This window comes from Hemitrygon akajei, chromosome 19 (genome assembly GCF_048418815.1).
Source record: "Hemitrygon akajei chromosome 19, sHemAka1.3, whole genome shotgun sequence".
Classification (NCBI taxonomy): domain Eukaryota; kingdom Metazoa; phylum Chordata; class Chondrichthyes; order Myliobatiformes; family Dasyatidae; genus Hemitrygon; species Hemitrygon akajei.
Window position 1 is genome coordinate 27,385,406 of NC_133142.1, and position 17,376 is coordinate 27,402,781.

At 36.7% G+C, this 17,376-nt stretch overlaps 1 protein-coding gene across 6 annotated transcripts in view; it reads right to left on the reverse strand.

The window, feature by feature from the left end:
• Window positions 1-17,376, reverse strand: part of cadpsa (Ca2+-dependent activator protein for secretion a) — a 453,076-nt gene that overhangs the window by 36,252 nt on the left and 399,448 nt on the right. For all 6 annotated transcript variants that reach the window (XM_073072303.1, XM_073072304.1, XM_073072299.1 and 3 more), the window contains one exon: window positions 14,033-14,140. In XM_073072303.1, coding sequence (XP_072928404.1) covers window positions 14,033-14,140 — 108 coding nt within the window. The remainder of the gene's footprint in view (window positions 1-14,032; window positions 14,141-17,376) is intronic.

Here is a 17,376-nt window from a genome sequence, read left to right on the forward strand (position 1 = left end):
TAGTTATAAAAGAGAAACACATTACGAGTTCTCTTTGCAATGGAGGTGAAGGAAGAAGACATATGGGTTGAAATCATGCAGGGTGTGCCACACGTTGTGTTAATTGTTGGTGCTGAATACAAAATTATCCTCCTTTGAATGTGAAAGCCAGGGTATATTTTAGAATCTTGGTGTGGAGCTAAAGTTGGAGAGTTATGTCCTGTGAGAAATAACACCCACCACACCATACTTCCATCTAAAAAAAGAATGGAAGGAATGCAGTAAAGAAAAGGATTATTGAAGAGCAAAGAGGGAGAAAGGGCACCTAAGAACGAAATAGAAAGAACTACCAAGGTAAAGGTAGGTGGGAGATTGGCAGTATGTTTACTTTTACTACTGGGAGAAAAGCAAATGATTTTATTTTACCACCAAGCCCTTTTCTGTGGTTTTTGTGGCTGTTCTGAAGTTGCAACAGCTGTTGGAAGGAGCTCTATGAAAATGAGCCACTATTGTATCTAAGCTTGTATGAACACTTGTCTTTATGTTTGAAGTTGTAAACCCAACATTATCAGAACCTCCATCTGTAAAGGCCACAGTATTGTTTTACAAATTAAGTGAAATGTCAAATACAATATTCATATTTTACTGCAAAATATTGACATTTTTGTGTTTCATGATTTATTATGTCTTTTATACTGGTTTTCATGGATTTACTTATTAAATACATGTGGCTGGCTGGATAGACAGCTGATCTCACTGGTCCTCCCGTGCTGGGCCTGGATGATTAGTTAGCCTCTGCCAAGATATTGCTAAGGCCCAATCCCTAGAATGCCTCTGACAGGCTTTGACAGAAAGCAATGCTAGGGACAGAACTGTGTATCCTGTCAAATCTGTCAAGTAATTTAAGAGCTTAAAGGTATTTAATGATAATAAAAATGGCAGAAGTAGTTATGATAGTAAAGTTGATTAAATAGATTATCTTTAATAAATAGGCTTTCTTATTGTAATGTAGGGGAAATGGCACTTAATTATAGCAGGCTCCCCTAAGGGAGTAACATAATAGTGATCAGATAATTTGACTGACTGGCAGATAAATATTGATTACAACACTGGTAATTACTCCAATGGACTTCATCATAATAATGTCATATAATGTTTCACAACCACCTGAAGGGGCACATCAGGCTTCAACTTAATATCTTTTTTGAAAGGTGGGATTTGAGAATGCAATATTTTCCCTCCTTAACTTTCATTTTAAAAGTTAATCTGCTTGTTTGCTTAGCATTATTAAATATTGATACAAGTATGTTTTAAAAGTAGCGAGCAATAATTGTATAGTAGCCTATCAATCTAAAAATTGCTTCATAATTACTTGAGTCTGGAACTTACTGAATGATTATCTAAAGATACAGCAGAGTAACAGGCTCTTCGGGTCCAATGAGCTTGTGCTGCCCAATCAGACTCAACCTACTACTTTGGAATGTGGGAGGAAACACATTCCACAGATCCCTGAAAGTTGCCTCACAGGTAGATAGGGAGGTTAAGAAAGCTTATGGGGTGTTAGCTTTCATAAGTCGAGGGATAGAGTTTAAGAGACGCGATGTAATGATGCAGCTCTATAAAACTCTGGTTAGGCCACACTTGGAGTACTGTGTCCAGTTCTGGTTGCCTCACTATAGGAAGATTGTGGAAGCATTGGAAAGGGTACAGAGGAGATTCACCAGGATGCTGCCTGATTTAGAGAGTATGGATTATGATCAGAGATTAAGGGAGCTAGGGCTTTACTCTTTGGAGAGAAGAAGGATGAGAGGAGACATGATAGAGGTGTACAAGATATTAAGAGGAATAGACAGAGTGGACAGCCAGCGCCTCTTCCCCAGGGCACCACTGCTCAGTACAAGAGGACATGGCTTTAAGGTGAGGGGAGGGAAGTTCAAGGGGGATATTAGAAGAAGGTTTTTCACTCAGAGAGTGGTTGGTGTGTGGAATGCACTGCCTGAGTCAGTGGTGGAGGCAGATACACTAGTGAAGTTTAAGAGACTACTAGACAGGTATATGGAGGAATTTAAGGTGGGGGGTTATATGGGAGGCAGGGTTTGAGGGTCGGCACAACATTGTGGGTCGAAGGGCTTGTAATGTGCTGTACTATTCTATGTTCTATGAAACTGGACAAACCAGAGAAATCCCATGTGGTCATGGGGAAAAAATACAAATCCTTACAGACACAAGCAGTATTGAACCTCATTTGCTAGTGCTGGTGCTGTATTGGCAATATGCTAACCGATACACTATAAAAAGTGTGCTGACTGGCTACATTACGGCCTGGTTTGGGGACACCAATGCCTTTGAGTGGAAAATCCTACAAAAGGTAGTGGATTTGGCCCAGTCCATTACGGGTAAAACCCTCCCAACCATTGAGCAGATCTACATGAAATGTTGCCATAGAAAAGCAATGTCCTTCATCAAAGATGAACATTTGCACAGTTTATTTACAGTTTACAGTTCTTGATGTTTGCAGTTTACTGTTACTGTTCTATAGATTTGTTAAGCATGCCCGCAGAAAAAGAATCTCAGGATTGTACGTGGTGACATGTATGTATTCTGATAATAAATTTTACTTTGAACTTTCGATTTTCAGTGACATTCATGGACGACTATGCAATCTTAATTTATTTTGTGTCTCTCTTCAATGAGGGATCATGAGGTCTTACCAACTTGCCTTTCAGAAATTAAAAAGAATCCAAAGAACATCTAGAGGGGCAACACTGGGCTCTCAGCAGTGAAGTATGTTATAATCAAAGGGTCTGTAAATATTTACAATGTAGCTTTGCACCTAAATGTGGTCCCAGTGGGTGTTTATGTGTTTATGCAGAAGGAATGCTCTCTTACATGAATTGCTTAAGAAGCGTAAAAATTAGATGGGTGGGCAAAAAAAAATTACCATAAAAATTGATATGCATTAGAGGTCTATATATGTAATGCTGTAAAACTCTATTTCTGTTTTGTGAGTGCATATCGATATTAGTTTCAGTCTTGATGCTTTGGCAATGCGCCTAATCACTGTGATTAAGTGTTTACTGAACCAATGAGACTTGCAATATCTGGTAACTGTTAAGGTCAAGGCATATGAAAGAACAAAATCAATGAACATCTAATCCCCAAAAGACAGATTAAGTGTATAATTGACCTATCTAATCCGTGTATCATCTCCAGTGAAGTCTGAGAATCTGTCTGTTGCAAACTGGCATCTTGCCTGCAAGAAAACCATCTTACAGATCATAGCAGTGAATCTGATGAAAGCTAAAGAGATGGCTTTTGATCTGTAATCAAGGAGGCTGCTAGATTTAATCAGATGAGCCACAGTTCAGCACAGCTGTTTAGATCCTTATCTCTACACAGGCTGTTCTACATGAAGCAAAAAGAAATTAATTTTTGTATTACCTCAACAATCTTAAATCTTTATAATATGATCTGACCCATTTACTGTTTGGCAAAGCCTTAGCACAATATATTCCAATATTTCCTTTAGCTTACATATAGCAATGCGATAAACACTTATGAAATGAAAATTCATTAATTCTGCCAAAGATGTGTCTTTTAGCATTGTTTTTCATGATTTCCAAAGGTGTGTTATTTCAAATCTTAATAATATGGAAAAAGAAATAAAATACAATCAAAATTTATGTAGCTCTGTTGTCCAGAACTTATGACCTACCATTAGCTTAAACGCTGGGTATAACTACAATGAAGAAAAACGTAGCCCTTTCATACAGATTGTGTAGGGCAACATTTCTCTTTATTGTTTATACTGCAAAGGATATTATTACTGAGTTAAGTACTGTATGTAATGAGTTTTTGCTACAACAAGTGTATGGGACATTGGAAAAAATGTTGAATTTCCCCATGGGGATGAATAAAGTATCTATCTATCTATCTATCTATCTATCTATCTAGGATACTACAGTCCATTTGGATACTCTGTGAAGTTTGAAGTTTAAGGTTATAACAAAAAACAATGATATATTCAATAAAAGTCAATAATTCTCTGTTGGCATAGCTACAAATGAATAGATGAAAATATGAGGAAATATATAAAATTAAAATCATGCTTTGAAGCACATATAAAACATTAATTTTCCTAAGATTTTTCCTAAGATTCTGAGCTTTTCAATTTTTTTTTGCATTTTTCTAATTGTACCTTTTTTCTTAAATATGAATGGGCCTTATTTTAAAAGACTTTATTCTGTGGCTAGAGATGACACAATAAGCAGAAACCACTTGACCATGAATTTAAGTAAATGTTACATAAAAGAAAAATTATGGAGTGACCAATTTGTGACCATCACCATCATTAATGGATGACATCTGGCAACCTTTTAAAAATATAAAACCAAAATATTGTATTCCCCAGAGTGATCTGATTGTTACTTTGAAAGATTACTGTGTTGTCATACTTTATAATTCACCACAGCAAAGAAAAACAGAATGTCTACCAAAACAGGAGTAAATATCTTTACATTTGCATTAGAAGTGGCTGATGAGAAGATCCATAGTGCATGGTGACGCTTTAAAGACAGCACCAAAATTGAGAGCGTGTGTACTCCTCTTTCCAAAACAGTCATTAGATTTAATATCTGCTCCAGTAATACATAATTTTTTTTGACCCGGTATCAATATTCTGCTGCGTTCTACACCTGCTCCAGTCCTGAATAAAGATAGTCAACCCAGGGTATTAGTACATACTTCAAACCCCATAAAATTACTAGTCACTTTGGCTGTTTTGGAGTAGTGCTTCTTAATCTGCTTCAACTTGTTAGCCACAGAACTGGTAAATTGGTTTATTATTGTCACATGTGTCAAGGCACAGTGAAAAACTTTGCATGCCATCCATAGAGATCATCTCATCATATTAGTACAGTGAGATTGTACAAATAGTGCAGATATTGTAAATATCTGTGTTAAAGTGGAGTTTAAAAGCAATAGTACCATCAAGCAATTACAATTACACATTGCATGAAATCCCTGCCACAGTGAACTAACAAAGACATATTTTCACCAAGGGCGATTAAGCCAGAGAAATCTATACGGTATTTAGTGTATTGTTCCTGACCAAAGGTAACTAATGCTTCCATATCTTCATTCAACCAACTCATCATTCTCTTATGTTTAACATTTGGAATAAAATGAGTTGCTTATACCAAAGTTTACCTGTATTGCAGTCTTAAAGTAATAAAGAAAACCATATTTAAAGATTACAGGTTCAATAAAATGTACAGATACACATAAGTAGGCATGACTTGCAATCGATGGATTATGTGGAGTTTTGGTCAATATTCATTTTACAAATTACACAAGGGGATAGGATGACCTTGTGCTTGGTTTCCACAGTATGAGCTATGACAACCCAAATAAGCTGTGCCCTGCATGCTGACACTGTGCTGTGTAGAGATTCTGTCAAATGACCTTGACACTTTTCTCAGGAAAAGCCTACCAAATCCCTTCTTGATGAATTTACGTACTTATTGTATCTATTGAACTTGATACTGAAGAAGTTTAGATATCAAGTTTCCATCTAAGAAAAGAAGATCTAATCCATGGAATGAAGAATAACTTGCCTTTTCTGTCTAAAACCATGAAATTCAGTCTGATTTCCTAGAGCTGGAGCCGAAACTGCAGCATTAGTTGATGTAGGTGATTTGAAGGGTAGTATGTGTAAGCAGATAATTATTCCATTTCCTGGATCAGTCCCAGAATCAAAGTTGCATCTGTGGCCAAGTGAGGTGGAGAATTATTTTGTTTAAGTGGGATTCCTTTCACTAAATGAATTTCGGATTGATCATTTACTTTAAAGAACTGACACATGGATATGTGTCCAGACCTATTAAAGGACCAAAGATGTTCTAGACATCTAGCTCTTCCATTCATTGAGCATGGGCAATTTGTAAGGTTACCTCCTCTTTATTATTATACTGAGTTGTAGCTAACTAACAATGGTTTGCTCATTTCACAGTAGCAGTAGCCTACGGAGTTATTTGGCAGTACTGATGGGAACCTTCAAGAGGAACACAACCTTGTCACTGGGTTTGCAGGCTTTCGTGTCTCATTGACTTGGAGAGCTGTGTTGGCTGGAGTCAGGGCTTTGTGCTTTGGGCCTTGGTAGGGTCACCCATGCCAAACAGGTCAAAGGGTAGAGGCCAGACTAAGAGTGGTCCACCGGTCCTCCAGGTTCAGGGCTTCAGCCCAGGGCTAACAACCTTGACTGGTCAAAGAAAATTGTTATAGAAACGGTAATGAAGAGTCCTTCTACATCTGAGTGTGATGGTATCCCTGAGTCTCCACTCAGAACTTGTGTGATTGACAGTAGTGAAAACTGTGAGGAAGCTACTGACATGATGAAGGAAGCCCTGAACACTGCCAGAGATGGAGAGCCATCATTGCTACCCTAAACACCAATAATGGGCAGTAAGTACTGGTGGGAAGAGCAGCACTCCACTCTTCAAGGAAGGAAGGAAGCAGAGGAAAGGAAACTATAGGCTAGTTAGTCTGACAGTAGTTGGGAAGATGTTGGAGTCAATTATTAAGGATGAGGTCTCAGGGTACTTGGAGGCACATGACAAAACAGGCCATAGTCAGCATGGTTTCCTCAGGGGAAAATCTTGTCTGACAAATCTGTTGGAAATTCTTTGAAGAAGTAACAAGCACGAAAGACAAAGGAAAATTGGTTGCTGTTGTATATTTGGGTTTTCAGAAGGTCTCTGACAAGGTGTCACACATGAAACTACATAACAAGCTATGAGCCCGTGATATTACAGTGAAGATTCTAGCATGGATAAAGCAGAGGCTGACCAGCAGTATGCAAAGAGTGGGAATAAAGGGAGGCCTTTCTGGTTGGCTGCGGATGACTAGTGATGTTCCACAGGTGACTGTGTTGCGACCGATTCTTCTTATGTTAAATGATAATGGATGATGGAATTGATGGCTTTGTGTGCAAAGTTTGCAGATGATACAAAGCTAGGTGGAGGGGCAGGTAGTTTTGAGTAAATAGAGAGGCTACAGAAGGACTCACACAGATTAGGAGAATGGGCAAAGAAACGGCAGATGGAATACAGTGCCAGGAAGTGTATGGTCATGCACTTTGATAGAAGAAATAAAAAGGTTGATTCTTTTCTAAGTGGAGAAAAAATACAAAAAACTGAGGTGCAAAGGGACTTGGGAGTCCTTATGCAGGATTTCTCTAATTCGCAGGTTGAGTCTGTGGTGAGGAAGGCAGATGTGATGTTCGCATTCATTTCAAGAGGACTAGAATAAAAAAGCAAGGATGTAATGTTGAGACTTTATAAAACACTGGTGAGGCCTTACTTGGAGTATTATGAGCAGTTCTGGGCCCCTTATCTTAGAAGGGATGTGCTGAAACTGGACAGAGTTCAAAGGACTTTCACGAAAATGATTCCAGGACTGAATAGCCTGTGATGGTCAAAGCAGTGCAATGCATGCTAAGGAAAGCTCAATTGTGTGGAAAAGTGCACAGGTAGCAAGGCTGAAAACAGGAAGAGGAGAGAATAAGAAAGTAACTTTAGAGGTTGAAGTAATAAGGCAACTATAATCATTGACCATTGGTCATAATGGGGGAAAAGACAGATGTAGCCAGACTGCATGCAGGGACAGAGTGGAGAAGGGAGAGTGTGGGGAAAACAAAGGGTCAGTCTCTGCATTAGAAGATATTGCAAAAAGATCGAGAACAGCAAGGCTACTGGGTTGATGGTGGGAGAAGCAGAAAGCTGTCAAAGAAGAAAGAGGATAAAACGATAGGGCAGGCTGTAGAAAAGGAACCCATGGTATTAAGGAGACAAAAATCAGGGTGAAAATGAAGAACACGGTTAAATTTACAGATCAAGTTAACTGGATTACAAAACTAAAACATGATGAAATTACAAAGTAAAGAAGAAACTTTAAGCGTAGCAATATAAATTACATTCAAAGTCAAAAAATTCTAGTGGCAAAAGAGAAGCAGAATAACAAGTTTCAGTAAAGGCTCTATAAAGCACAGTGCCATAATACAAATGGAACATAATTCTTTCCCAACCTTCTGAACTGTCCACCCATTGTAGAAAAGCTTGTATAGGAAAACACCTTTGACCTGATGTTCATCCAAGTGCTCAACACAAAATAGCCCCGTAGATGGTGAATTCTATCAGATGGTTCCCCAAGCAAACTGTTAATCATTTGGAGAATACTACATTACCAGAATTTTCATTGAGTACCAAGAGATTTCTAGTCTACTGATAAGAAGGACCCTCTGACAGATCCTCCACACACAAGCAGAGCTGCAGCACTCGAAATGGCTGTGCATCCACCTCCCTCTGAAAGGCCACATTATAAAAAAAGATATGGAAAGAAGATTTGTGGTCTTCGTTGAAGTTAATCCTTTACAGACAACTAACACAGAATTCTGTGGTGTCTGGATTATTCCCAAAGATATACACTGACAAAAAGATAATTTACAGCTGTAGGTTTGTCACCTTAGTGTAAAGTTCTCTTTAATCTACCCACAACTTGTTGGTCTTCCAGTATAAGGCACTGTCTGTAGCCAAATGTTGCAATTGGTACAGGACTAGGTACTCTGAGACACATTGAAATTTGGTGCAGACACCAGAAAATCTCTACGGCAAAACTGGACCCTATACACATGTTGGACATGGCTCATGGAAATAAAAGAAAACAAAATTCAACCTGATAGACATAATGTAAATCTTCTTTGTAAATGGAATGGAATACATTCACAGTAGAAGACATACGAAGATTCTAAATTATGTTTACAAATTTATCAGTAAAGCATTTATTGGGGGAAAAATCTGCAGCACTTACCTGTGCCAAAGTTCTATCAAATATTCTATTAGTTACAGCAATACATCTTGCTGAATATTGACAAAAATAAACTTTTGGAAGCCATTATTAACACTATTAACTCGCATATACTAAGTTTTTTGATACCAGTCTGTAAAATTTGTATTCTAAAGTACATCAAAAATTACATACAGGTAAATTGCAGCAATTGTTTGTTATTCTACTGGTTATCTAAATCATATTATATGAACATACAGTACACATTAGTTTTTTTTTCACACAACTAAAGCTTGTGAAAGGGCATTGATAAGAGCAATTACATTTCAGCTGTCACAGACTTCATTGCATGTTAAATTATGCTGCACCAACGGAAAATTTAATTCAATCTTAATGAAATTACTATTGCTAAAATTTCAGACAATTATATTTTGAAGAGCTTACCACGAATCACAAAAACACACAAGAAGATTTCTGAAGCAGAAGAAAACTGCATAATTTTGCACTTCTCATGTAATTGAAAACAAATAAAAGAACAAGGCAGATCACACAAGAAATAATTATCTGTAACAGGAACACAAATAAATGTAAAGTTGTAATTCAAACTCCAAACATAATCCAATCCCTTAACATAATAACTGTTTAACAAAATTGTTGTACTTACAGTCTTTACCGTTGTAATTATGCCATACTGCATGTCTCTCTCCCACTTACGTTATTTTTCATCCAATAAACTGCACACTAAATTGAAATACTGTCAAACACAATGATAAGTCATAGATATTTTATAGCTACTATTTTCAAAATTGTTACAAGACGGAAGCTCTTTCAAAATATAATCTTTAAATAAGGTAAATGTCTCAGTTTTGTCATAATGTTAATTAATTCTAGAAGAGGGAAGTGACAAATTCTGGGAACAGTTTAAGAAAGAGTTTGGCAGAAATATTTTAATCAGTTCACTGCTCATGTACAAATATTGGAGGTTCAAGGGTTTAGTGCTTTTAAGTGAAGCTTCCAGCAACATTAAGTTTTAAATAATACAAATATTACAATTCTCTTACTTTCAATTAAGTTATTTTGGTATCTGTTTTTTGTTACCAGTTCTGGAAGGAAACACAGCATTATGTTTCCTGGCTTGAAGAGATTTTATTAGAGCTTCTCCATTCCAATCCAAAGTACTTTCTAATCAGCAGACCAGTGGTTGGATTAGATCACGATCTGCTTAAGTATACAAATGCTTACATCAACAGTGAGTAAAATCAAATGGGATGCTAAATTGACAGCCAAACCAAGCCAGCATGTTTATCAAGCCTGGAGAAGGCTAAAATTATCCCACTGTCTTCACATGTCTGAAAAGCTCTGCATCCCTAGCCAGTCAGTCCAATTCATCTTCCAAACTCTGGATATACTTATATCTCCAATTTCAGATTGAGTTACCCTAAACAGAATAGATAATGGAAATTAAAGATGTATGTTGTTGATACATTTAATCAGACTATAATTGTCTTCAGTCTGTCTTTGTATAAAATAGTTTTTAGTAATATCTATGGTGCAAGTGAAAAATGTGTTTAATACTTCCAGCTAATATTGAAATTACTGCCCTATTTCTAAAGCAAATTGTTATGTATTAAAGTGATTTTTATTACTCTGAATACAATGATAAAAAGAAATTGATTTAGTCACCTAATTTCTTTCCCAAAGGAGATTAAAATAAAGAACATGGAAAGTAATATTAGAATCTACATAATCTCCTGAAAGCACAGATATCTGAACAGCCTAATGCAGCAAAATTGTATAAAATAATGTAACACTGCATACTTAGGAATAATTTTTGTACATGTCCATTTATGTAAAAAGTAGTGGTATGGTTAATGTATGAATAACAAATTAAAATTCAAGTTCTCAAAGGATTACCTCAACCATTTTCAAGAACATGCCATATTAAAACATTGAAAATAAAAAAAGATAAATGCTGGAAGTGGCAGTGAATGGAGAACAGAAAGAACAGATCAAGGAAAAAGAGTGTTCAGTAATTCCATAATGTTTCCAGAATTTGTTCACAAATACCAACAGGCTTGTTTCATGCTCAGTGTAACTGGACCTGATTCAGCTCCCTTCTTCAGAGTGGCACTGTTTGTTCACCAATAAATATACTTCTTATATTATGGTAAGGAACTCAGTTTAAGTCACAGATCCCAAATAAAGTATTATTTTTTTTAAATTTAGTTCAAAATACTAGAATGTACCTGAACTCACTTCGGCTTTTGTGTAATATATTACAAGTATATACATTTCATAAGTTCAATTAACAAGGAACATTAAGTAAAATTTATGTAAGAACAATTCAATTGGTAACCTGGAACCAGCTGATAATTGTTAAATTTTTGTAAGAGCAATTCAATTCATAAGCTGAAACCAGCTGTTAATTGTTAAAATTTTGTAGGAACAATTCAATTCATAAACTGAAACCAGCTGTTAATTGGTAAAATTTTGTAGGAACAATTCAATTCTTAACCTGAAACCAGCTGATATTTGGAAAATTTTTGAGATGTTCGCAGGAATTAGATGTACCAGCCATTCAGTTTCTATGGTGTGCTAATATACGATGTAAGCTAGAAAACAAAAGTTATTATCAATTGCTACTTAACACAAATTTACACTTTCAGAGGAATTGCATAGTGTTATGATTTTGCTTGCCTACTCCCATGTTGCTGAAGAATTCAACTTAACTGTAGTTACAGTACAAGAAAACAATAAAGATGCTTCATTTAGCTTTGCTCCCAAATAAAAATGATTTTTTCCAATTTTCCATAACTGCTCAGATACTACCTTCAAAGAGAAATTTTTGATGGAAGTGTTTAATCAGCTAATACAACTTGGTGCCTTCAATCCCAATTGCTCATAGCTGTAATCTGCCCATTGCTTAATTTAATTTTCCGCCAATGGAAGTTTTCTATTTTCATTACCGTGGTTGCAAAGCACAGAGCATCAATATGTTACACAAAATTTATCCGTTAGAATATTTAACATGCTTCAGCAGTGAGCTTAAACAGAATAGATGACTGGGGACATATAAATACTGCCCTCTTAAAATGTTTACTTAGATTTGTCATTATTTACTGGCTGTAGGCCAAATTACTTACTTCTGTACCTGCAGCACATTTACTGAGATATCAGGGAAGCAACTACCCTGGCTGCAATTGTGCTGGTAGCCAACCCATTTCTGAAGTTTAAGACAAGAGCATTGGAACGTGGTACTAGTAAGGTGCAACGTGGAAAAAAATAAAGACCTCTAGAAACAATGTCTCAACTCAGTTGAAGAGTATGGAGACATAAGAAACTGTAACGGACCGGATCCAGTGCAAAAAAACCCCAAACTGCTGGAAGAACCATTGGATCAAGCAGCATCTGTAGAGTCAAAGGGATGGTCGACATTTCACGTTGTGATCCTGAGTCAGTCCTGAGTTCTTCCAGCAGTTTTCTTTTGCTTAAATAAAGAGGATGCATTTTACTCTCAAACATTCTTTCTTTCTTTGAGTTTTACCTTTTCTCATACACATCATTACCTCTCTGTAGGATCATAAGCTGATAAGGACTAGCCCTGCCCTGCAGAAGCTTATCCTTTGTCAGACAGAAATGTTGCTGTGCTGGTATTGGAAGTGATGGATAAAAATGTGACAGAAGATCATCCAGCTGTCTGCTAATTGCCAATGGTAGGGTCTTAACAGGGTGCAGGGAATGGACAGTATAAAGTAAAAATTTAAAAAGATGCATTCAGGAAGTTTATTGCAACATAACTGAAGAAAATGACATACTCTCTAGACATTAGACATAATCCACCAATATAACAATAGACTCATTATTGAACATTTTAACTGTCAGTTTAACTCAGTACCATAACTGGCAATTAACATACTCCAGCGGTCATAAGATTGAGTCGATTGGTTGGTTTGATCATGTCTTCAACGTCTACAAATGGATGATATTCTCCCATTTCTCATAACCTTTAAGTTCACTATTAGGTAATCATGCATAGAGCATTGAAAGCTCCTAATGTGCTTTATGCATGTATGAAACAATCTTGTAGATGTGGGCCATGATAGTAGATGTACACAGCAAGATTATTTGACTGAAAATCGTGCCACCTGATATAATGTGACAAAACACTGGATGTGAGAGATAAGTTTCATTTTAATTATCAGAAAATGGATGAAAGGGAAGAGATGGAAAGCGATTAGAAAAGAACAAAGGAAAGGAAGGAACTCTGGCAACAGAAACAAGACATTTGACAGATCCTTATGAAAGCATGAGCAAGATAACAGGATGATGATCACTATAATACAAAACCCTCAATGAAATATTTCTCCACAACAATACCCACTTGAGACGAAACTGAAATAATGTAGACATTTTTGTAAACTATTCAAAAATATTACACAATGCTTTATGGAAAGCCCTCTTAGGAAATGATTTGCTTTAAATCTATACTTTGCTAAAACCTCACCAAATATACCAGCTCTAAAAAGTGTAGCATTAAAAAAAGGGTTATAAAATAATTAGAAAAAAACTAAATCTAGGTACATATTACAAATATAAAATTAAAGAAAGCATCGCTGCACTAAACAGTACAATGGACAAAAATTCTAAACACTCCATACCTATTCTAGCTAAATACATGAATAGAATTAATCTTATTAATAAATGTTGTTGCAAGTAGTTCACAGTAACATTAGCCACAGTTTATATATTCTAAATGTAAATAAAATTTATTTTTGACATTGACTACATGACAATTTCTACAACGAGGACTCATGAGAATATTTAGTTCCTGTTCCATTTGACTACTGTATCCTATAGAAGAACAGAGACATATACCTAAGTTTCAGAGAGGATAAAAGTAACGGCTTTTTTTTTCTGAATCTGCATGGATTGTGAAGAATACTGTTCCATCTCTTACAAACGTTGCTTATTAGAAAGCACTGTGACAGAAGTCACATGCAGACAGACCAGGAGCTGATGCAACATATATGGTAGACTACAGTGCAGAGTCAGAACAGAGAGAGGCAGAGAGGAGCCTGAGTCAGAGGAACAGAGAAGGTCTGAACAGCCACTGAATTTCTCTCAAAATGTGACTTATCCCTCTTTCTTTCGTATTGTCACATTTTGGATAATCTCCTCCCTGACCAGCAAGGAGGAGAAGGCATTTACTTACATCAAATAACCTTTCTATATACATCTCCTCATTGACCTTATCACGCAGGATATCCTGACTCTGGCGCACAAAGGTCACGTAAGCATCTGCCAAATCCATTCCAGGTTTCTGGTAAGAAAAAGAGAAATATAAAGTCACATGAGATAACTGACAATTTTTTTGTATTATTAAGTGTAAAACCCATGAATGAATTCTAAAAGCAATACCAGCTGAACTGTATGCAGCTTATTGAAATGCGAATGAGGATTCTGATGCTAATTGGCATATTGCTAAAGCAAAGCCTTTTTAATGCTATAATTACATAAATTGACACAAAGCTTTATTGAGCTATATAATCTCAAAGAAATCAGAATTCTATAATTATTTCTAAATTACAAAAAAATCTTTTAACATGTTACCTAATTTATTTTTTGTATGTATATATACCTTTCATGTCTACTTCCCTTGTTTTTGCACCTTTTAATATAAAGTGAACACAATTGTAAATGACATATTCCCAGTGGTTTATAGTCTAAATAGTCTTAGTCCACATTCTGTTACGTTTTGGATCACCGTAAGGCATATCTTTTGGTCTACATTATCATCCAGCTAGGGGACCAAATGAAGTTCAATGAGATCAGTAATAGCAAGACGAGAAGTAACCATAGACCAAGCTGAAATGCCAATATAGCAGGTCAGCCTGTATGCTGAATAGCAGTGTACTATAAATAAAGCAGGGCAATCTTAAACCCCAAACTCTACTGTCCTGCTACATCTGATTATGAACGGTGTGGGAGAAATAAAAAGCTAGTGGAGGTGAGGGTGGTGTGAGGAATGAGACTCTGTGAACATCTGACTCCTCAACAACAGTGAAGACAACTATGTGAGTGCTAAAGACTAAAGCCACAAACTCCTTGGATAGAAGTGCCAAATAGATCTCTAAGCATTTTAAAAGCCAGCCTTCGGACAAGTCAATTCACTTTTTGTGATATCAAGAAGGAGCTGGGTATACAATAATTATTATGGCTTCCATCCAAGTCTGATTAGCACAGAACCAGGTAAATCATATCCATCAAAACAGGAGAAAGCCAATTTGGCTAACTGTCAAGACAATGGTCTACTTAAACAACCATAAAACCACAGGTAGTCTTAGTGTTACCAAGCTGTCTTGGTGACCTATACCAGCTCTGCAATTCTATGTTTGGAGTGCACTTGGGTTTCCTGGTTTCAGAGTCTATTTCAGCATTGATGCAAAATAAATAAATGGACCAAAAACTGAGTTATCAATGGCAGCACTTGATTAAATGTGACAGCAAGGAGACCTGGTAAATGTGAATTCAATGGGAAGCAACCCTGCCCCCCCTTCTTTGGCTGAAGTTGTATTTCACACTATACTTGTATTTTCCTACAATCATTTCAACTCTAGGAGACTGACACAAAAGTTTTATCAGGGCAGTGCCTAAGGCCCTGGCCAGCTTTAATTATCTTCAGTTACATCTTCAATAACTTTTCCTTCATAGCAAGACCAAAGCTGTTTAATTGCATTTGCAAATAGTTGGATAATGAACCAATTCATGTCTTCATACTACAACAGCTAATTAACAATCAGACCAATCAATAAAAATAGTAATATTTATAGCACAGAAGTGCCAGATAATGACAATCAACAAGAGGGGCTCTAATGATTGCACCTTGATGTGTAATAGTATAATTAACTGATCTCCATCATCAACGTCCTGGAGCTGTTTCAAACAGAAACTCTATAAACAGTGCCCTTAAAAAGACAAAATCAGTGGCAATATCAGTGGGTCAGAGTTTGGTGTCCTGTGATGAATGATTTACCTCCTGACTATCAAAAGCATTTCTACCATCTATAAGACACTTCAGGACTCTAATGGAGCACTCCTTACTTTCTTGAATGTGTCCAGCTCCAGCAGTGAGATAAACTTGACACCAACTGGAACAAACAACCCATTTTGACAACCTGACCACCACTATACTTCACACTGTTGGTACATTGTATTACAGTCTGTAAATACTAGAATTCAACACAATAATTTTGTAAGACTCTTTTGTCAGCAGCTGCCAACTATTGAAAGCCAAGGGCAGCAGTGCAATCTCCTCCAAATCAATACCATCTTGATTTAGCAATCTATCACTGCTTGTCATTGTTAACATGTGAATATCTTCATAGAAGGATGGCAACATTTCAAGGAGATGGCTCATTACCATCTTCTCAAGGAGAAGCATGAACAATAAATGCTGGTCTTGTCAATAAAACTTCCATTCCTTCAAATGAATTAAACAAAAAAGGCATTTTAGAGAGGATTGTCTTTGGGCTACCACGTGATGTTGATCAGTTAGAAAATTGGGCAGAGCAATGGCAGATGCAGTTAATTTGATAAGGGTAAAGTCTGGAAGATCAGATAAGGGTTGGACATGCATATTAAATGGCAGGGACCTTGGAAGTATTGATGAATGCAGGGAACTTGGGATAAAAGTCCATAGACCCCTGAACGTAGATGCAGAAGTAGAGTGGTGTCTAAGGCACATGGGATGCTTGCCTTCATCAGCAATATGAGCAGGGATGTCATATTATAAAACGTTTGTTCGGCCACTCGGAGTATTATGTCTGATTCCACACTGCTGGAATGATACAAACATAGTGGAGAGAATGCACACGTGTTTCATCAAGATGTTGTCCAGATTGGAGAATTTCCATTACAGGACAGATTGGACAGGCTAGATTTGTTTTCCCATGAATGGAGAAGGCTGAGGGATGACGTGATAGAATTATACAAAGTTGTGAGGAGAACAGACAGAGTAGGTGATGGAGGCAGGGACTCCCTCACAATGTTTAAGAAATGTTTCAATGAGTAATTGAACTGGCAAGGCATAGAAGGCTTTGTACCAAATGAGGATAAATAATATTAAGGCCTGTGTCCATTCTGTATGATTCTATTAATCTGTATCAAGAGGCAGGTCATATGATCAGGAAGAACTATTCAAATAATAGACAACGAATGACGATTAACCTCAATGGACCAACCAGCTCTTGGCAATCAAATCATGAGCAAAATGTGCATGGACTGACCACCAGTTTATACTTGTTACGTTTTCAATAAGGGTTTCAAATCTGAAATGCACAGTGTAAATCTTAAAATTCAAACCCAGCATTTGTGGGACCAAACTTTGTAGTTGCAATAATGAGAAACTTTCAGGATTCACCATCATTCCACTGTGAAGCTTACAAGAACCTTGGTTTCCATGTCATGGGCAGGTACGGCAGAAATCAAAGCTAGTGTAAATGCTTTACAGTTCTACTTTGCAGCCTTCCCCAAGTAAGACAGAGAGAAATAATTGAG